Source organism: Ciconia boyciana, chromosome 10 (genome assembly GCF_034638445.1).
Source record: "Ciconia boyciana chromosome 10, ASM3463844v1, whole genome shotgun sequence".
Taxonomy (NCBI): domain Eukaryota; kingdom Metazoa; phylum Chordata; class Aves; order Ciconiiformes; family Ciconiidae; genus Ciconia; species Ciconia boyciana.
In genome coordinates this window covers 2,555,509-2,576,741 of record NC_132943.1, presented here as the reverse complement: position 1 = coordinate 2,576,741, position 21,233 = coordinate 2,555,509, and the positions used below count along the sequence as shown (strand labels likewise).

The window sequence follows — 21,233 nt, the reverse complement described above, 5'->3', positions numbered from 1 at the left end:
GGAAAATAATTTTTTCCTTTCTGCCGAAGTAATTATTCACTGCAGCTTATTAACTGTCCTTTGTAGGCATAAATAATTATCTCTACTATTTCACACATGGGAGGATTTCTCAGAATTACCCATTTTTTAAAGCATATACGCTTACAGGAATGTTTATTTCCCCAAACTGTTTGAACACAAAGCCTTTCTTGCAAAAATTGTCTCCATGTGGTTGAGTGGGCACCAGTGATTTGGCTTTAATCTTGCTTTCACCAATGTAAAAATAGTTAATATACAATGTTTTTAAGAAGTATTGTAGTATAAATACTAGATGTTTCATATAAGTTTGCCAGACACTAATATTTTTATGGACATGTTTACTAAAAAGAAGCACATCCTCTTTTAAAACTCTGATTATTAGGTCTTTTAAGTGCATATTACAGGCATGTATGTATCCTTAAAATCTTCTTAATGTCTGAGCACATCCTGGTGCTCAGCACAGCATAAATGTTTAGTCGATTGCATAAAACAGCATTTTGGTAGGCAGGTTTTCTTCTGGGATCCAAACTGTTTGTCTCTAAGGTCAGATGTGACTTCAGCGTTACCAGCTGCAGGCACACAGAGGAAGAGGTCTCTGGCTGTACCTGTGGTTCACACCGTGAACCCTCCCTAGGATCTTCCTCGGAGCACTGAAGCAAGTTGAGTTTCCCAGCAGACAGGAAAGCTTTTCTGTAATGGCACCGCTGGATAACAGCTTCCGAAACATAGCTTCAATGTTTTCATCTACTTGAGGGTATTTGAACTGACGTAGCTTAGCCACAAAGGGCATGTGCCAGTCAGCAGTCCGTAGATATTTTGGGGTAACCCTCTCTTAGTGTTTCCCTTTAAAGCTGCTCCGCTTTGGCTAGAAGACAAAATACTCCTTGAATCTAAGAGGATGAGAAAAGCATTGTTCTAAGACTGCTGGAAGAACAAGGCCTGGGTAATGTTTTTTACTACATTGGCTGTTTGGTATCTAGTATTCAGTGGACAAACCTCAAGTGTCTTAACTATGGTCCTAAGGGACTAAATTCTGTACATCTCACTTTGAATACATTAATTTTGCAATTGAATATTAATATTTTCACATACACACACACATGCACCCCAAAAATTGTTGCAGCTTGCTTTGCAATGGCTGGAGTTGCAAGTTCTTTTTTCTTTTAGGAGTTTCTTGGCAATCTTTGGAGTCTGTTTGTCTTGGCATCCCCCTACCATATTACCCACTCTTCAGTATCATATTCTAAAAACTATGTTTACAACATTTTGTGATTTTTTAAATATATTTATGTAGTTTAAAAATGTAAACATAGAAGGACATCCATGAGACACTTGTAAATTTTATATCTGTATATATTTTTAATTTTGATAGGTTCAACTATTTTATTTAGAATTACTGTCACTATAGGACTTCAACTGACAAATATTTTAACTTGGCAAATGTTCAGATTTTTTATAAGTGAATCCATTATACTCTCCTAACATCTGCTCTTAATAATCCCAAATGTTTTTGGTTTGTTCTACTTTCACATGAACATTTTTGTTTGCTTTTTTTTAACTAAGGCACCATTACACAGAATGGTTGATTCTTATCTCATTGATGTTGCTGATAAAAATGGGCACTGATTTCAATGAGAATTAGGCTATAAGACAAAGGAGAGTAAGTTTTAAAATATTTAGTTATAAGACAAAATACTCTCTGAAAGATTAACTTAATCCTGTGGCAATAAATAGTAAAATCATTGGCCAAATAAGTTCTCATGTTATAAAATTCTTCTAAAATTGCATCGTCTGAAGCATATAGGGAACAGAAAAAGTTAGGAAATTTTATCAGAAATTCCTTCTGTCTTTCCTTTAAGTACAATAAATGTGACAATTTAGAAAACCTGTTTTGTAACTTCATTGGGAAGTGAGTTTCTCACTAGTCCAAAACAGAAATGTAAGAGTTTCATCAGCTCTTTTCTGTACCATTTCTGTAACACTTTTCAGCCTTCACTGAAACAGAAAGCATACAAGAAAAGAGAGATTGGAAAAGCAAGTTAATATACTCAGGTAGGCCTACCAAATCTCATTGGTTTCTTTCATTTTGGATGCATTTTCATACTTAAATCATTTCTTGTCAAAGGCGTTTTAAATGAAATAGGTATTTTAAAAACCTGTCTTGTTATTTTAAAAGTAAATCTCACTAAGAGCAAATGTCAAACTAGGATTTTGTATAAACCGAAATGTCATCTGGAAAATACATGATGCAAACTCTGCGCTATCTGACACTTCAGACTCTTTTGTTGGAGTACTGTGTTTAGTTCTGGCATGACACTTCAAGAAGGATGCAGGCCACCTGGAAAGAGTGCAGGGGAGAGGAACAAGAATGATCAAGAATCTAGCAAATATGACCTACAGGAAAGATGAAAAGAACAGCCTGTTTATTTTTAAGGAGAGACCTGAAGCAAGATACAGTTGTAACATAACTTTCCTGCTACAAAGAGGCGGTAAAGAATCTGTTACTTTAATCTGCTGAAGCAAAAAGAAGAAATAGGCTAAAGTTGCAGCAGGAAAGCTTTTAATTAATACAAGATATTTTGGTTAAGGAAGGTATTTAAGGTGTTAGGAAGAGTTAAGCACTAGAAGGCTGTGGAATTGCCACCACTGCAGGTTCATAAAAACGGGCTACACAAGTATCTGCCAGGAGTAATTCAGGTGTAATTATTTCTGCCATGTAGCATATGGTTGGGATCTGATGGTTCTTAAGGTCTTCATGGAGGTCCTGGAGTGTGGGACAGTCCTTCAACTTGTACCTTGACAGCTCAGTTCATGAAAAAAAAGAGAAGTTTAAAATAAGATAAAATTTGTTTAAAATGAGATAAAAATAAGATAGCACTGGAAGTGGCCTTCTTTCAAAGAACATCAAATCCAAGCTCCTCCTCAAACTTCATCTCAAAATGAGTTAGGTGTTCTGTTTATTTGGCTGTTCTAAAACTTCTCTGGTCTTATGGTTTGAAATTGTCTTCTGCTTTTCAGCCTAAATTTAACTCTGGGTGGAATGGGATGGGATGGTATTGCTGTTGGGCTAACTTTTTCCTTTCTTTAGCTCTTCTGTTCTCAGGTTTCCCACAATGTAAATTCAGTCAGTGTTGTCATATTCCCCCCTTTCACATCAGTTGTTTTAGTTTTTTCTTGTAAGAAAAACTTAGCTGTAGTTGTTTCACTATCTTTTTCCCTGCGCTCCTTTTTCCTACACTTTCCACCAAGTAATTTTTTCTGAATGAGAGTACAGTTTCTTGCAAAAAAAACTCCCAAGGAAAGGCCTGTCACTGCATGCTTTTCCATTTAAATACATCATTTTTGGTATCATTCTCAAAGCTATAAACAATATAATTGTAATACATTCTATATCACCAACAGGAATGTACGCATCTTAGAATACAAAAGCTATAAATACTTTCACTGTTTTCATTCATTTATAAATAGAAGAAAAATGAACAGTGTAGGTGCTTAATATTTAAATTAATGCAAAAGAGATTCGTGACCCACATACACTACTGTTATTTTTTAAAAATTCCTTCATCCTCAGTGGTTCATTCGTTAAGCTACTGGATTGTTTTTTCTCTCTGTCATTGCAATTAGTTTTATATCACTGTGGGCTTCACACCACAGTTTGAGAACTACCAAGTTAGGTGTTCACTTTGAATGCTCATCAAAACCACAGAATAACTCTCAAACAGTATTTCTTAACATATGTATGTATGTAAAGAGTTAAGGAAAGCCCCCCCCCCCCCATTTTATAGAAGATTTGTCTGGGATATATTTAAATGTGGAAAACTTGGAAGAAAACTTAAGAAAATACTGTCAGATAAATGTCTCAAAGTGCCCACGTGCAGCTGTGGAATATCTTCTTGTTGGTGAGACATTCTGCTAGGATTTGCAGATGAAAACTTTCCTTTCCAGCTTACTTGGGAGACAGATGTCTAGGACTGAATGTGTTATTTTATTGACACTGCAAGTTGCACAGACTTATGCCTCGGCTGAATCTGGAGCATACATCTAATCTTAACGCAACACAGTAGCAAACATGAGGTTGTTTCCTTAGGTATCAAAATATTCACCATACCCGATGACTCTTCACTATAAAACAGGTACTGAACCCTGTAGAGCTTTTGCTACCGTCCAACAAAGATGAAGTTTATTCATTTGAGGTATTGTTCAGAGGATATTATGATGGACATCTGAATCCTGCCTTCAAGACTGGATGACCTCTCATGATCCCTTACAGCCTCAGTTATTCTGTGACTCTATGAGTCATACGCCATTGTATTTCTTTGGACTTACAGTTCCTCCGTATTGAATGAATATATTCATTCAGACATTGGACCTTGTATAAATCAAGAGAGATGCTGTCAGATACTGTCATTATTAGAACTGTTTGTTACTTTATGTCCTTTATTTATTAAGTTGCTTTTTCTAACTGAGGCCTTTCACCATTAACAGTTAACTTCAGTAAAAAGTATTTTTTTATTCATTATTGCATGAGTCTCTCTCAAGAACTTCAGCATGGTAGTCTATTACAAATCTTCTCCAAGTTGGTATGCACTGCTTGCTTTTATGAGTTAGTCACTATTAATACATTTTTGTGATCTTGTGGGATTGGCACCCGCCTGCCACAGAACAGAACAATTCCCTGTGGTGTAGGCATCTGGCTCTGATAGAAGATCATTAAGCTATCAACTCATGTTGCAGTATCATCCAGGAGAACTTGCATGGAATGGCAGAGAGAAAAGGTGTCCTGTGCAGAGAAAGACATCCACATCATACTTCTTTCAGAAGGAGAAATCTTACCGTCAGTCTGAGAGGATTCTCTTCATCTGAACCAGTAATTTGTCTTTTTAGATTACCAGTGAATGATACTGCTGTTGAATTTTCACATTCCTTTGGTTTCCATGCCTTCCCTCATGCCTCTTCATTGTTTCTAGGTTCCCAAAAGATACCATGAATATGTCACAACTCACAGCCAGCAAAGGCTAAGTGCCGGTCTCCTTCAGCTAATGAGAAATGAATGCTCCAGAGCAATGCACTCAGCGCTGTCTCTTCCATTCACCACCACCCCAAAAGTTTATACTGCCATCTTCACAACTCATGTTCCAGGTAACCTCAGATACATGTCTTGGATTTTAATGTTTAGAAAGCAACAAACTTCACCAATCTGCTTTCACAGAATATTGTTGAATTAGGTCTCATTCAAAAGCTTGGACTCTTATCTATTGGGCATTAAAGTAGAAAACAAGTACAAATAAAGCACCAATCCTCAAATCTAGAAAGAAGAAACAGAGTAGGGCTCGTACCTCTATGCAATGAGACAAGACTCTAGAGTGCTTTCTTGTTTTGCTGACAGAGGAGCTGTAAAGTGTGGTGGGACAAGCAGTGTGGTGGGACGATCAGTGTGGTAGAGACTGGTGAACAAACTGGCAGGCAACATCCCTGGTCCCAGCATCCCGCTCTGTGGTAGCTCACTAGCATGGCAGGAAAGAGGACAATAAGCCACTGAGCCCTGAATGTCCCAGGCTGGTCAGAGGGAGGCAGTGGGCTGTCATCATCTTTCTGGGATACCTGAGTGGAAAATCCCAGTGCCAGGCCTTGACATTGGAGTGCAGGTGAGCTTTGTCAGGAGCGAGAAGACATATATGCATTGTACACCTACTGCTGCACACCGAAGGTTCAAACTCGGATGGGTAAGGCATGGGTGTGCACAACAGGAATGTACACGTAGGTGAACTTTATCGGAAGAACGGGTTTGCTCTCATCAGTGAGTGCTGAAGAGTGACAGGTCAAGCCATTGGTGTTTTGGTGGAAGGTGCCTTGCTGCTCTGATGCAGGGGAAAGGCGCGCTCTCAACTCCATTTCCCCACAGCTCTCCCCTTCAGTATCTGTCTGAGTCGTAGGTGGGAGGAATACATGTGTGTGTCTGTGTATACAATGTAGCTAGGCATTCAGCACTATATGTTAAGACTGGAGTGATGAAGAATATCTTCCTCATTGGTACAACAGTCATCAATGTAAAATATTTTTGAGTAGGCACAGAGTCCTCCACCCTTTCCTTTTCATTTATTTTGATTGTGTTCATGGTCATGAGCACATCTTTTTCTATAGCTCCTGACTCAGAAGTTATGAATGTTATCAGAACTGGAGAGCAGAGTCTTCCAATGGCTGCTCAGGAGTGTGGAGCACCAGACCATTTTCCATACTCTCATCTTTCCCTCTTTCTGCTCTCCCACTCATCCACAAGGAGCAGCTGCAGTATTCATTTTCAACCAGAAGGGAAGACAAGCAGACAGCTGTCACACTATGAATCAGATTTTAAACTGTGGTTTGGAGGGGAAGATTTTAGCTTTATTTCCCACTTGCAGAACAAAGAGCATCTGTTTTTGACACTTGCAGTTTTATGCTGATCTGGGAGTTTGACTTGCAATTACAGATTCCGTGTAGGGAAACTGAATTAAAATAGCCAATGCAAAATAGTCTCCTTACATTTTTTCATTGATTAGGTCACCGTGAAATTAAATCCAAATTATATGCAAAAGAACAGAATGTTTAAATGAGAATGAGAGGTAGTATGTGTGATTCTCTTCGGTCCTGTAAATGATGTGACTAGCAACACTATAAGCAGATAGACTGGTTATTAGTTTTATTGTTTTGTGGAATTTGAAGACAGCGAGTGCTGAAGAATGAACAGACTTTGGCTTGAAAAGTGTTCATGTGTGCTGCAGTAGTGAGGGATAGAATGGTTTCTTGGACACACTGGGAATCAAGAGAGCCAAAAGTGAGTCACATGGACGACTGCAGACATCACATTTAATTGTGTAATAATACTACGGCAAGCACAATTGGAGCAGGCTTGCTGACCTCACAGCTGAAAGCACTATTTAAGATCTGGCTAGCAGATGTTCCAATAGGATCTAGCCAGCTGCTAGCAGAGGTTACCCTGAGTGTTTTAACAGGGAATATTTACAGCCTAATAGTTTGAAAGAGATGATTGCACTAATTTTCTTTTCTGCCCTGCTGTGGAACAAGGCTCAAGCATGGGGATTCAAGGACGGAGTGCTGCATAACTCTATTTGGTTAGGTAAGAAATAATTTAATCATTAATGTTTTGCTGCAAAAGTCACTGTGTTTGTCTAACAGTATAACGACGAGCACCTAGCCATACAAAATTGAGCCATGCATTAATATTAGCAAAATCCTGCATTGAAATTGGTGATCATTTTATCTGAGTAGTGACTGTAAGTTTTGTCCTTGTGAGCTTACTGTTTTTACTGTTTCTCTGAAGTGCAGGAAAAAGTAGTTACAGAATATTTCATCTGAATGTATTGTCCTACAGCATGAGGTAAAGTGAAAACAGCGTTAAATAACAGTTGCTTCTAATGAAGGAAAACGAGTATGAAAAGAAACATTTGCCAAAGGAATGAATTACTTTCTGCATGAACATACTTCAAATGCCTGGGGTCCTGCATAGGAAACTAAATGATCTGGAAATAATAGCAATAATATTTCCTAGGTTTCTAGGAAAGTACAGAAATGTATATGTTTTGGCTGTTGGTTTGTTCACATCATTAAACAGTGGAGAGAAGATTTCAAAAGATAAAAAATGCTATGGGAATAGTTTCTTATGCCTCAAGTGGGTTTAAATAGCTCTTAGAGTTCTTTTATAGATCTTTATAATTATCCAATACAACAGGAAAACATACTTAGAATATAGTCACATCAAGGATGCCAAAACAAAAATATGCACCGAGTGCTCCATTTTATGGACAAATACTTACAAGCTCCTTTAGCCTCTCTAGAATGTTGTGTATTTCTTTAAGGATTTTAAAGAATTCCTGTAGCAGGTACACGTTTGTGTTGTGCTCAGACGTTTCATGAGGGATTGGGCCAGGCTCTATTAGCTGGTGCAGCAACCACGTGACTCCAGTCCCTTCTCAGAGGACCGTGTAAACTAACAGGAACATAAATGGGAAGGAGAAGCAATCTATATTGTTTTCCATTTGACTGCACATTTTTAATGAATTCTCTTTCCTTCTAAACTTGGAACATGCCTGCTGTGTCCCATAGTTGCTGAAGGTGCTCAGGTGGGGGAGAGCTCCAAGGGAGGACAGCTTGGCAGCTTCATGCACCACCTCAAGTGGCTGCTGTTCAAAAAAAAGGATGTCAGAGAAGAGGTTTGTGTGAGAAACAAGCAAAGCTTGTATTCTTGGCTGGAATAACAGTAAGGAGACACAGAAGACAAGTCGGACCGAGGCTGTGTTAAGCCCCGATAGTAGGGGCAGAGAAGTCGAGTTTGATACAGGCTGTGATGGGTACTCTCTTATGGAAGGGATGTGGTCAGAGCAAAGAGCAAAGCGGCTTGCTGGGTCAGGCCCCTTGTTTATCTGTAGCCCGTACAGGCTATCCCTGCACCAGTGAGCAGCACATGGCCGTGCACAGGTCCTGTCTGGGGTTTGACCATTCTCGTGTTCCCTGGCACGGTTTTGCTCTCAGCCAGCCAGTGGTCTTCTAAAGAGTACTGGAGTGCAGTGCCAGGGAGAGCCGGGCCACGGACTATCCCTGGATGAGACCGCCCTGATGACGGGGAAGAGAGCTCAGGCACGCACCATGCCACTTGCACTCATGGACAGAGAATGGGTCCTGGGTGTTTTATTTGCAAATATTAGTATATCCACATGACTGCTGCAACCAGCCACCCTGGATGTAGCCTTTAGGGGGGCTTCTGCAACATAAATGTGAATTTGTGGTAACAGTGATCATTTAAGCAGTTTTACGAATTGAAGTCAATTTGAAGAAAAAAATTTCTAATTTTTAAAATGAAGAAACAGAGTGTTAACTGGAATGCATAATGAAATTATGTCTTGCTACACCTTTAGTATTTACTGTGAGAGTAAATAAAAATAAACCATAGGGTAAAAACTGATGACTTGTTCTAAATAAACAAACACACACAAAATCTGGAAGCACAGTGTGCAACTTTGAAATAACCACTCTGCTTTCTTATCTCCAGGACTCTGTTGAAGCTCCTTTAGAAATGCACCATCTAGTGTAACTACAGCAAGAAAATTATTGAAACAAACCTCAAAACGCAGTTAATTGAATTACCAATGGAATTCAGTGACATTATCTATAAAGGAAGAAAAATTTGGCAAAATCACAGGCATCCAATTTATGCATCTTTGCATTTAAAAAAAAAAGTGTAACTTGAACAGTAAAACGAGTAACCCTGACCTCATACTCGCTGTGCAGGAGCATTAAAGCAAGACCCCCTCCCCTGAATAAAACCTAGGAATGCGCAGTGACATCTGAGCTTTGCTTATCTCCTCTTCTTCTGATAAAGCACTATCAAGACCAAATTGAAAATGAAGGGAGCTTTCCCTTTTACCTTTCTTCCTCAACAAATCGTTAGCACAAATATAAAATCTTCAGTTAATGCCAGTCTAGAAATGCTCATGTCTTTTACCTTTTTTCTTGTTACAAAACATCTTTTGTTTTCTCAGTAAGCATGCAGTCCTGCTGCAGCTGACTGTATCACCTTCCTGTTAATGTCTTTCTTGTGTGAATGCAATCTTATTGTTGCTCATTTTTGACACAAGCACATTATAGCCAAAGGTTTATTGTAAACTGATGAGAGGATTGCAGCAGTCTTGCCCAAATGTGCTCATACGCTTATTTGAGTGCCAGTTCTTAGTGCCACAAAGTAGGTTTCCCAGGACGTCTGCTGCACTCTTTGTGTTCAGAATTTCATCCCCGCTTGCACACCGTGTGTCAGGGCGCTTTAGGGACCATACCTACCCCATTTGGTGGAGTACCCAGAGTATGACTGTGCGCGTTAGCAGAGGCCTGTGCCAGTAACTCTACATAGCCGTACTCTGCTTAAAAGTTAAATGTTTATTTTTATTTAGCATTTAGTATTTGTCTCATGCATATTGAGGGTCCTTTATTAGGCCATATTTCATGCTTGTTGTGTTTGTGCAGAAGAGATTGGCTACATTTTACCATCTCCTGCTGCTGTGGGTGAGTAGAGGGTCACTGTCCTTGCAGGATCCTGCTGCCCCTGGACTTCAAGGAGAGATTTTAAGAAATGTGAGTTGGAAGAAACATGTCCTGTCAGCCATGTAACCCATGGCCTTTTGAGTAAGAACCAAAGAAAAGTGGGTGGAGAAATCCCTGGGGGAACAGTCCCAATATGCAGGTTTTCAGGCAAAGAAAGAACGAACTTTGCAGAAAGTTCTCGCTGTTGTCCAGGAAGAGGAGATTTCAGGCAGGTCAGATAAAGAGAGCAGCCTTCAGGCAGAATCCCCCATCAGAGAAGATGCCCAGCTGAGGCTGGGACAGGAGGTACTCTGGAGTGCCGGCCCCATGGTATATGAACGGTCCGCATTTACAGTGGTAGGCATGCGCTTGTGCTTGCAAGTAAAAACAAAATTTCATGCAGGTTTATCTACACGGCCATGACTAATAGTAATTTGTGCGTGTTTGTGTTCATGCATGACTTTGAATATGTGTATATATGTATATACATATACATACATATGTAAATGTATATTAATAGTTAATAAGTACAATGCTTTGACCTAGGTCTGTTTTTGCCGATGCAGTTTATCTTTCCGTACAGCTCCTAATGTAATTAAGAGGGAGGGGAAAAAATGCCAGTGAAAGATCTGACCAGTTAATTAGGATATACTGTTAGGGAATACTGCATCCTTAAACTGTGACACACCCAGCCAGCATCAAATCTCAAAGCTTGGTGGAGTACCTGTGTGTGCTCTATCTTTCCAAAGGCTACCTTTGTCATGTTACAAAGGAGTAACAGATGCAGATGGGTGATTGCTCTCGGCAGGATAACACCACCCTCCAAGGCGTTGCACCAAGAGTCAGTGGTGCTGCTGTTGGTAGAGCAGCCCTTGCAGAAACTGTGAAGAGCGGATCTTTCCAGCAATATTCTGCAAAACATGATGCCTGTCCATAGTGACATTTTAGCATCAATAAGTGGGGATAGATACCTTTTGAGGGATAAGATTTGAAAACAATATAAGATTTGAAAACAAACAGGTGAAAAAGTCAGGAAACCAACTAAAAATGGTAAGTTTTTATTGCCAGCTCCAAGCGTGATGAGTCTGAGCAGTGGCGATTCCCCCTGAATCCCTGGTGGTACATCCAGCAGCAGTTCCAGGGAAGGAACAGGGTGGGTCTTGCAAAGGTGGCTGCCAGAGCGATGGGGGCTTTCACCAGCAAACATCATTGACAATAGTATGCTTTAAGACTGCTCTTGCTTTGGCTGTGACTGGTCGCCTTTGCAAAGGTGACAAACCTTAGAATTCAGCTGCCCCTTGCTCTTTGACTCGGTCTAGGTGGGGCAGCTCAGCTAATCCCAAGGACTACAGTCTGTGTTTTTCAAGTCACCTTTCAGTTCACTTCCCCATGAGCTGCAGCGATCAATAATGTCAATTCCAGGTTGTCCCCTGAGTGTGCAGTGAGGCTAAATGGTGCGCTATTTTCTGTAGTACTCAGATTTTCAATTCATGCGTACTGAATCCAATGCAATCATACTGTAGAGAAGCAGTGGGCGGATTTATCAGGTTAGACATGATAGACTATTGAGTGAATGAAAAGTAATACTTCCTGTTAATAAATTTGTAATTAAAATAGTTTTGGGGTTTTTTTAGTATAGCTTACCATTATTCCACAGCTGTTAGTTGTTGTGATTCTTCTTTGCAATGGAACTGCCTTCTTCGGAAAGATTTTTCCACGGAATATATGCTATCCTATGCCCATGCCAGTGACATTCCCAGTGATGTTACAGGAAGCAGCTCTCAGTCTTCTGAGCCTACTGTCAGCAAAATCATTTACTTCACTGGGCGCAAGGCCAGTGACTGTGGGTCCAAAAACTACATTGGCAAACATCATTCTGTATCTAATAAGGGTTCTCACCATTGCTAACCACAATTCAGTGCTGACCATGGGTTTTTTTAAAAAATACCCTAACCTAGCCAAAACTACTGACTCTAAGTATGTCCCTAGAAAAGACATTCTTTTTTTCCCATGGTACAAATAACCACTGTAAAAAATGCTTCCTGTTTTGTGTCATTTTTCAGTCATGTTGACCAGTGATAGCTACAGACAGCCATTTCTCTCAGATTATACTAAATATAAGAAAGATCTAAACAAAAACGCTGTTCAGATTAGATATGCAGATTGGTTCTGAGACAGATTTCTATACATATGGCATCAGACAAGTGCAACATGAAATGATTATAAAACTTGTACTGACAGTTTCTAGGTTTCCCTGGGAAGCCACTTCATCTTGTACTTACAACAGCAAAGAAAAAAATAATGAAGAAAGTGTATTAATTTTCTGTGCAGCAAAAATGTCAGCCAGCGATTGTTCTGGTCCTGCCCTTTATGACACAAGCTCAGATATTTTTATTTCACATTTTTATTCCCTTTAATTTCTGCCTCTCCTCTGTCCAAGTAGCTCTGATTTAACTTCTCTGGAGAGTCAAAACAAAGCTCTGATTCATCCTACAAAGGCACTTACAGTTAGATCCAAAAGTATGCTGTGATAGCAATCCAGAAGGAGCTTCCCCTGAGCCAGATAGGATACACGGAACTAGTGATGCTGACACCAGCCGATCGTTCCCATAACTACAGCCTTCTGAGTAGTCCTAGGGGAGTCCTTCCCTGTGTTTGTTGGTTTTCTGTTGTTCAAAAACTCACCAAGCTCTGACTAGCCCTGTTGTTCAAAACTTCTCCCAAACAAAAACATACCTTCGGGTTGCAAAAACATGCCTTTGGGTTGGGAGTGACATATTTTCCTGACACTTTCCAAGTGGCACAGCTCCTAGCTGAACATTTTGTTTCTCTTCTCACCTGGTCAGTAGCCCAAAGTGCAGGTCTTGGGGAAACTGCTGGAGGCGGTGAGAGCACCCTGGAAGGTGGGCCACCTGAGATACAATACTGAAATCATTTATCGCTTTGGTCCCACAGAACGAGCAGCTGGAGTGTATCACAGGGAGTCACGCTCTGGGAAGTACCAGCTCACCTATGCAGAAGCGAAAGCAGTCTGTGAATACGAGGGAGGACATCTAGCCACGTATCAGCAGCTGGAGGCGGCAAGAAAAATAGGTTTGAAAAAAATCATGGCTGTTTGCTTTTTACATCGCTCATTCCTAATGTTGCCAGTCTTGTATTTTCATGAATGTTATGAACTCTGGGACTGCGAGACTTGTAAACTCCCTGGATTTTTGCCCAAGTTGCATCGATTTCCCCCCTCAGTAACAGAGCGTGACCGCGCTACCTACAGAGCTGTCAGGGATAACATCTGCACACAGCGCTACGCATCCCCCTGAGCTCTGGGTGCAGCACGGTCCCGCAACCAGCAACACCCAGTGGAAAGCCATCTGGCTGAGCTGGGGAGCAGCGGCTCCTCCCCAGCTACAGCACCTGGGTGCTGCTGGGGGCTGCAGAGGAAGGCGTTTATCCCAAGGGAGCTTCTATAGTAAATGTGCATTGCTAGTTTTCATATCATCCATCAAGACGTTTTCATAATGTTTATTCCAGCCATATTTGCTCTGAGAGAGAGCGAGTGGTGTGCTTGGAGTGAAAAGCAGAGCTGAGCAAGCGCTCTACTGTATTTCTATTTGATTCCTAATAATAAATTATTAATTCATTCAGAGCGTTAGGAAAACAATGGAAGATATCTCTAGAAATTTGCAGGCTATGCTGTTGAGTCAGAAGCTGGCTCTCAGCACCAGCACACATGTAAAAAGGGTACTTTTGTCTCTTCTGAGTAGCTCACAGTCCTAGGACGCCACAAATATGTTCCAGTTCGTCTTGCTGAAAACATTGAATTGGTCTCTACCAGACAGTGAATAACATTGCATTCTTTGGCTATTGTTTTTAAGTTCTCAGCCACAAAATGCATTAACAGGATCTTTTTGTTTGGCAAGAAATACTTGAGGCATTTCAGGTATTTAAATTTAAATTGAAAGTATTTTAAGTAAATACTTTGCTTTCTTAGCTGTCTTTTGTATGTAGTATTTTATTCATTCTCAGAACTTAATGCTGCAAACTCTTGAGGTAGGATTGAGTAAATTTGTATGACTTCAAAAGGGAAACAAAGAACACACTTATGTAACTCATCCAATATGTAAGTTAATTACAAATGCTGGTACAGCACTTAAAACTCACTACCCAGGAAACTATATAGTCCATCTGCATTTGGTTTTTGTTTTCAAATGAAGAACCAATAATCATATTGTGGAGAACACAATTCAATTTTATATTCTGTATTTAAAATTATCCTCTCAAAGTACTGTTCTTTCTTGTAGTTCAATTTCTGTTAAGCCAATTACACCCAAGTCATTGATCAGCTTGAGTAAGACTTTACTTACTTGAATAAAAAGCCAGGTTTCTTGCCTAGGATTGATTTATGACATCCATGTCTCATTTTCTCCCCGTTGCAGGTTTCCATGTGTGTGCTGCTGGCTGGATGGCAAAAGGCAGAGTTGGTTATCCCATAGTAAAAGCTGGCGCCAACTGTGGCTTTGGAAAAACTGGTATTGTTGATTATGGGATTCGCCTCAACAGAAGTGAGAGATGGGATGCCTACTGCTACAACCCTAACGGTGTGTATAAAAACTACCCGTTGCTCTTCGGGTCTAAGATGATGACTACACACCACGCTATCTGGCTGTGCAAAGGCACCCAGGCTCTGAACGAGTTAGCTTCAATACCCTAAATATGCTGTCTGAGAAGGGGGGCGTAGGGGGCATATTGATACAAATTTATTTGTAGCCTTGCACCAATCCCCCTCTGCTGTTACCTATAGCTGATGTGGCTTGCTCGGAGCTCAGTGTCTCTGCACTGCACTGTACTGTATATAACTGGCCCTAAGCAAAGTCCTTTCAGATACTAAAAATGTAACTATATGCTGTTGTTGATGACAAAGTTAAGTAATATTTCCAATATGATGTGTGAATGTTGTTTTGTATCAGAGTATTTACATTTAGCCTACAATTCCATTTAAGTAACTAATCTCAGGTGTCTAGCGTGGGAACCACTTTCCAGGTATTTTGCCTGTGAACAGGCTAAATTTAGTCTTAACCCTTATTCCTTCTTTCTTGTGCCTGAGATAGAACAACTTTTGCAAATGCATGCCATGTCTGGGACTGAAACACCTGACAGATCCAGCTTCCAGCAGAGCTTGTGTGTGTGTCTGCGTGCATGTGTAACTAGATGGAGACAAGTGGATCTCCAAAGCAGATCTGGAGACACGGTTCAAACACGACAGACAAGACTTCGCCAGATGCGGGACATCTCTCTATTCCCCGCTATTCACTGCACTGCAGATGACTGAAATATTGACATGGCCGCTCTTTCAGTTTAGCTTGATATCACTTCATGTAGCAGGGAAGACAGAAAAAGTAGGCACCAATAAGAAAAGCAAAGCTTAACTTTCTGCACTGCTTGGCTCTCCTACGACTCCAAGTGTACTACCCTGCCTGGCAGAGCCAAAAGTTGGAGTTGTCCGTGACGTCTGTACAGCTGTGCACATTTTGTTTGCGCTCACAGGGCTTGAGCTTGTTTATGTTAGCTGGACAGTTGTTAATCGAATAGCTCTGTGGGGTGGGGGACATTCACAGATGTTCAGCATACAACGGGAACTGCAAGAGAGACTACTGCATGCATTATTACTGCATGTAAACTGTCAGCCCGACTTTGTCAGCCTTCTCCTCTGGGCTGAGAGGTAGTTACTTTCCAAATGCACTGTTTGGTTCGAGGACAAAAGGAAACCAGAACTGCCAACACCCAGCAGACACTTGAGTCTCTCCCATTAAAAGGGTATGTATTCACGCTTGATGGAATGGACAGTCTGCTAGAAAGCCTGGCAAGAGCTGCCTGTTTGCAGGTGGGAGACAAGTAGCCTGGGGGAACAAAGACAAATCTCTGATTGAACTGAGCCTATGGTCTTCTCTAGGATGCTGAAGACGTCAAGAGGAACTTGTGGAACTGTTTGCATGTTTGAAATGTACATCCAACCTAGCAATGATCTGGAGCTGAAAAGTATGGGACTCATGGACAATGTACAGACTAAGAGAGTTAATCACACTATCCAGCTTAAGGCTCCTAACTCACGTGCCCTGAATCACCCTTAGAAAGTACCTCCTGTCCCCCAGGTCTGAGCTTGGGGAACTCTGACAAATCCTAAAGTCAGGCAGTGTGAAATCCCCAGATTGGTTGGTCCCACTGTCAGGGGAGCTGGTAAAGTTCAAATGGCCACCGAATCAAACCGGAATGAGTGTTTTTCGTCCCAAAGGAGACATTCCAAAGGGAATGAAGACCTGCAGCAATACAAGGAGTACAACACAATGTACGTGATCACTAGCCTTTATAAGTTTTTTTGTAGAAGACACACTTTCAAGGGGTTTTTGAAGAAGAAAGGATGAAACTGAATGCCAGGCTGACGTGCAAGTACAGCTGTAAAGCTTGCAGTTTGACATTGCCAGAAATCCCAAATGCCTTTTACATAAAACACCCTAGCTCCGTCCCAAAGTCCACTGAATTCAATGAAAGCTTTTCCTCTGAATTCAGTGAGTTTTGTATCATGCCTCTTGTTTCCAAAATATCTGCTCCCAAAAGCTAGGAATGACTGACATTTCTTGTGAATACTGAGTGCTTAAATATGTGAAAAGTGCTATCATGCTGGGTGTTCCTATGTGATTTTCTACAGATCTGCTGGGTCAAAGTGCACAAAGTTTTCAACCATAGCCATATCCAGAATGAATACTTAAACTCTGATGTTTTTATTTCTCTCTTAGGAAAAGAATGTGGTGGAGTCTTCACAGATTCAAAACATGTTTTTAAGTCACCAGGCTACCCAAATGAGTATGAAAATGAGCAGATTTGCTACTGGCATATTAGAGTAAAGTATGGACAACGTATTCATCTACAGTTTCTGGAGTTTGATGTTGAAGACGACATTGCTTGCATGGCTGATTTCTTGGAAATCTATGATAGCTATGATGATATCAATGGCTTTGTGGGCAGGTAAAGCAATTCCAGCTTTAATATGCAAATAAGCAAATGATTTAATTTTTTTCCCCAGAACGTTACTTCAGAAGAACACTGTATTACCTTATCCAATTAGCACCTCTGATATGCCCATAATACTTGTAGCAATAGTACCTGACTTATCTTTCCTGGCAATTTACGTTACTGTCATTAACACAGGCCTGTAAAGAGCTTCAGAGAATTGCGCTTTGCCCTTTTCTGCTTTGTTAAATTACATGAAAGAAAGCTGCAAGACTTTTTAGTTAGCTGCTTATCTTAATTCTCTATCATTTTACAGGAAGAACTCTGAGCAATCTCAAATGGTATTTTGTATTTGCTTTAATTGAAAGGAAGGAGGTGGGGCATTAAACTGTTAGCAAAAATGTATTTAAGTTACTATTTGCTACAGAAGTAAAATGTTTTCTAACAAAATCAGAACAGAACAAGTGTTACGTATCATCTCTCTTACTAGATTTAGTTTCCCTCTTTGCTTAATTCTCACTTTCTTTTCTTCGATGTCATATTTTTGCTTGTCCTTTAGCAGTCATATTTTAGTATGAAGTACCTCAATTTTCCAGAACAAAAAATAAACCAGAAAAAGTGATAAAAAACACTTCCCAATTCTTGCCACTTTTCACATCCTCTCTACAAATCATGTGTAGCAAAGCAAGGATGTAGTCCATTTGTTTTGCCTTTACAGATAATTTCAGATGTTTTCCTTCACAATGTTCTTCCTTTCTTAGCCTTGGGCCATTGTTCTTTTCCTTAATGCCATGTTAAATTGCTCTTTTTCTTGTTTTGCACCATTTACTTCCTGCATATATTAAAAAATGTTTCCTGCATTTTTCCCTTCCCCTAAACCTTACTGTAAGATAATGACAAAAACCCTTTAGGCAAATGCTTTAACATATAGAGGGGAATTACATACACTGAATACCTATAACCAGTTTAGCCCCATGAGCCACAGCTCCAAAGGAGAGTACAGCCGGAGAGCCACCGTTCAGTGTAGGTCCCCATATAGCAGGGGTATGGCATATTTGTATGGCATTTGTCATTTAGTCATGACCATTCATATTTTTTTTCCAGGTTTTGTGGAGATGAGCTGCCAGACGATATTATTAGCACAGGTAATGTATTTGCACTCTTTATGGTAAAAAAAAAAAAAAAAAAAAATCAACCAAAATCACCTTTTGTCCCTACTTCCTAATAATATATGGTAAAGATGTCCAAAGACACAATCGCTGCTTCATGGCCGGCATGTCATAAACGGCTACTCAAAACCGCCAGCGTGCTCTTTCATCAATGCGGTTACTTCTAAATAAAGGTAAAAGAAAGAAAGTCTGGTTAGAAGATAACCAGAGTGCATCCTGCTGGCCTTACAGAGGCAGTACACCTACGCACGTGAAGGAGTTTTCACACAGGCGTCTTTATACAGCAGATCTGCAATCGGTAACCCAGCCCTACCTTTGCGCACAACCTTCACACCCCAGTTTTTCCCATTTCAAGAGGAAGGACTCCAAGAACAGTTCCAAAGCTGGTTATAGACATTATTCTGTGTGTGCGTTTAAACAGCAGCTCAAGGTCTGATTACATGTCCATCAAAGCCACTTTTACCTCTCTTTGCTCAAGCATCGCAATGCTGCTGTAGCACAGATGTCACGCGGGCTACCTGTGCGAGGAAGCAGCCGTGTTCCCTGGGATAGCCTATGGATATCTATTCCCTGGGATGCCTATGTGCAGAAACTCACGCTACCACACGCCAGCCCACAGCTGTAATCAGCAGAAAGAGAACAAAAAAGTTGAATTGTGCCATCCCTCATCTCCCAGTTTACACGGGCCTGGTGGAGATGAGCAGACGACACTCACGGGAGAGTGATGTAGCAACCTCACCCCTGTGTCACCTAGAGATCCACGAGGCTCTGTGTCAGATGTGTCTCACACGTGAAGCATGACATTTCACAGGTAGAGTGAAGCAGAGCAGCATTTTAAAGAAGCAGAAATGCTTTGCAGAAAGCACTGGGTACAGCAAAACTTTATCAACCTCTGGGCTCTGCAGACAAAGAAAACTGATGAAAATCTACCTGTTTTTCCGTGGGGCTAATGGAACTATAACCCTCCCAGGCCACAGCTCGGAAGTAGACAGACCAGGTGGATTGCTCTAAAGATCTCAGAAGCAAGCAAGAAAGAGCACTTTTTAAAAATAACTCTGAAATATCACATTTTTATGCCACCCGAAAACGTAACCTTTGTTTTTCTTTTTCTTGTCCCAGGCAACGTTATGACCTTGAAGTTTTTGACAGATGCCTCAGTGACTGCTGGTGGTTTTCAAATTAGATATATTACTATGGACATGCCTTCAAAGTCAAGTGATGGAAAGAATACAACATCCCCAGGAAAACCAAATTTCTTATCTGGAAAATTTGGTATTATGTGAGCAGAGTAATGAGATACACTCATTAAGGAACATGTTTTAGAAGCCAATTTGGATATCTGTTTCTTCAGATAAGACATTTTCTTCATAACTTTCTGACTTTTTGTTTTCTGCTTTTATATAAGTTTTGTTAATAAAGTATACTAGGAAATAAATTATAAAATATACTTACATGAGTAATAGAAGACTATTTTTAGGTTACAAGTACTGTAAAAATCTGAAGAATTCATTGTTACCAAAGATTTAAAGATTATTTTTCTATATAAACTGCTCCTTCTCCTCACTTCTTGCACCATTTGAACAAACTTTTTGTGTGACCGTTCCAATTCTTTTTAAATTTAATATGCTGTTCTATCCTTATTTTCCTTTAGAGTAAACTTATTTTTAAGATACATAAATTCATCTTGTGGATGGCCTAGCAGCCAGCCATGTAGTTGTCTGAAGTCAAAAGACTGGGAAGCAGCATGAACAGCACAGAGTCAATTATATTATCGTCCTAATTTTGTTGTCAGATGTCAGAAACTGCTCAATGAATTTTGTCAGGGAGATGACATCATCCAGAGAAGAGATGTTCAAGTTCTTTTACTTCTCTGATTTCACTTAGTAAAGAATAAAATCAACAACTTGGTAATGGTAATAAAACTGATGAGATGAAGCATCAGAAGAAATTGCTAACCAAGTACCAGCAAATCCGTTCAGAAGATACTGTTGAGATGCTGTATGTTGTTTACACGGGTTTTAAGAAGACTGTACTATTTTGAAGTGATGAACATAAATCATTCTCCATATGTTTTTAACTTCAGTTTAAATTCCTCAGTCTGAAGCAGCATTAAAGCTACCTCTGTTTTAATCATGTCCTGAGTTTCCAATGAATTATTTTTATTTCTTGAGAACTTTGAGGACTTTGAAACCTTTTTCTTTATTTCAAGCAGTAAATAAGTTTGAAGAATTTCTTTCTTTTGCTCTGAATGTTTTCCTGACCCCAGATCTGCTGAAGTCTAATGCCCACTGAGAATCTTCCTGTCAATTATTTTGGTTTGGCGAATTGTGCATTCCTCAGAAAGAGTTTTGCACAAGAGGAGGAGAATCTTAAGCTAATCAGACCCATCTTTGCTTTATTTATTCTAATTCTCAGTTCTTTAAATTTATTTCATCTTTGAGCTTTTATTGTTGTAATTTCACTGGGAATATAATCCTGCTTCCTGGCTGCACTGGAGAACAATGTTGCAGCTAGCACTGCAGCTTCTCTCCCTGTCATTTCCAACATTTTATTCATGCTTCACGTGAGCACCAGAAAATAAAGTTCGTATCACTGGGGTTAATGGGATCAAGCTGCACCTAAAATCTACTGGGGCTTTTTAATCCTGCCAGCTAGTGGACTGAATACACCTGTTCAATCCTCCTGTTGCAAAATGTCATTCCAGTTCTCAAAGATCAGCAAAAGTGTTTGTTAATAAGGAAAACCCACAAAGAGAACTGTTAACATTTTGTTTATGACCCAGGGTGATTTTTTGTTGGTTTGGTTTTTTTTTTTGTCGTTTCTTTAATTGAGAAGCAACAGGTCTTGCACTGATACAGATCAGAACCAAGGGGTGTACAGGAAATATCTGCCTGTCTGGAAGCCCCCATGGAGCCAGAAGGGTGACGCTGTTTGGGGAAGAGTTTTTTTCCAGAACAGGCACTCCTGCTAAGCATC

The 21,233-nt window shown here is 40.2% G+C and overlaps 1 protein-coding gene across 1 annotated transcript; it reads left to right on the top strand.

The window, feature by feature from the left end:
- The first annotated feature begins 6,956 nt into the window (after positions 1-6,956).
- On the top strand, positions 6,957-20,392 carry TNFAIP6 (TNF alpha induced protein 6). The gene is made up of 6 exons (XM_072873997.1): positions 6,957-7,132; positions 13,042-13,179; positions 14,520-14,681; positions 16,875-17,103; positions 18,193-18,233; positions 19,377-20,392. Exons 1-6 carry the CDS (start codon positions 7,039-7,041, stop codon positions 19,538-19,540), a joined length of 828 nt encoding a protein of 275 aa, XP_072730098.1. The 5' UTR covers positions 6,957-7,038; the 3' UTR covers positions 19,541-20,392.
- The last annotated feature ends 841 nt before the right edge of the window (positions 20,393-21,233 follow it).

What these genes read in the sequence shown, in the direction of transcription:
- TNFAIP6 (XM_072873997.1), top strand. Translation starts at nt 7,039, where the DNA reads ATGATTGCACTAATTTTCTTTTCTGCCCTGCTGTGGAACAAGGCTCAA. An exon ending in GCATAACTCTATTTGGTTAG is followed by an intron (nt 7,133 to 13,041) that starts GTAAGAAATAAT and finishes TTGGTCCCACAG; the next exon opens with AACGAGCAGCTGGAGTGTAT. An exon ending in ATCAATGGCTTTGTGGGCAG is followed by an intron (nt 17,104 to 18,192) that starts GTAAAGCAATTC and finishes TTTTTTTTCCAG; the next exon opens with GTTTTGTGGAGATGAGCTGC.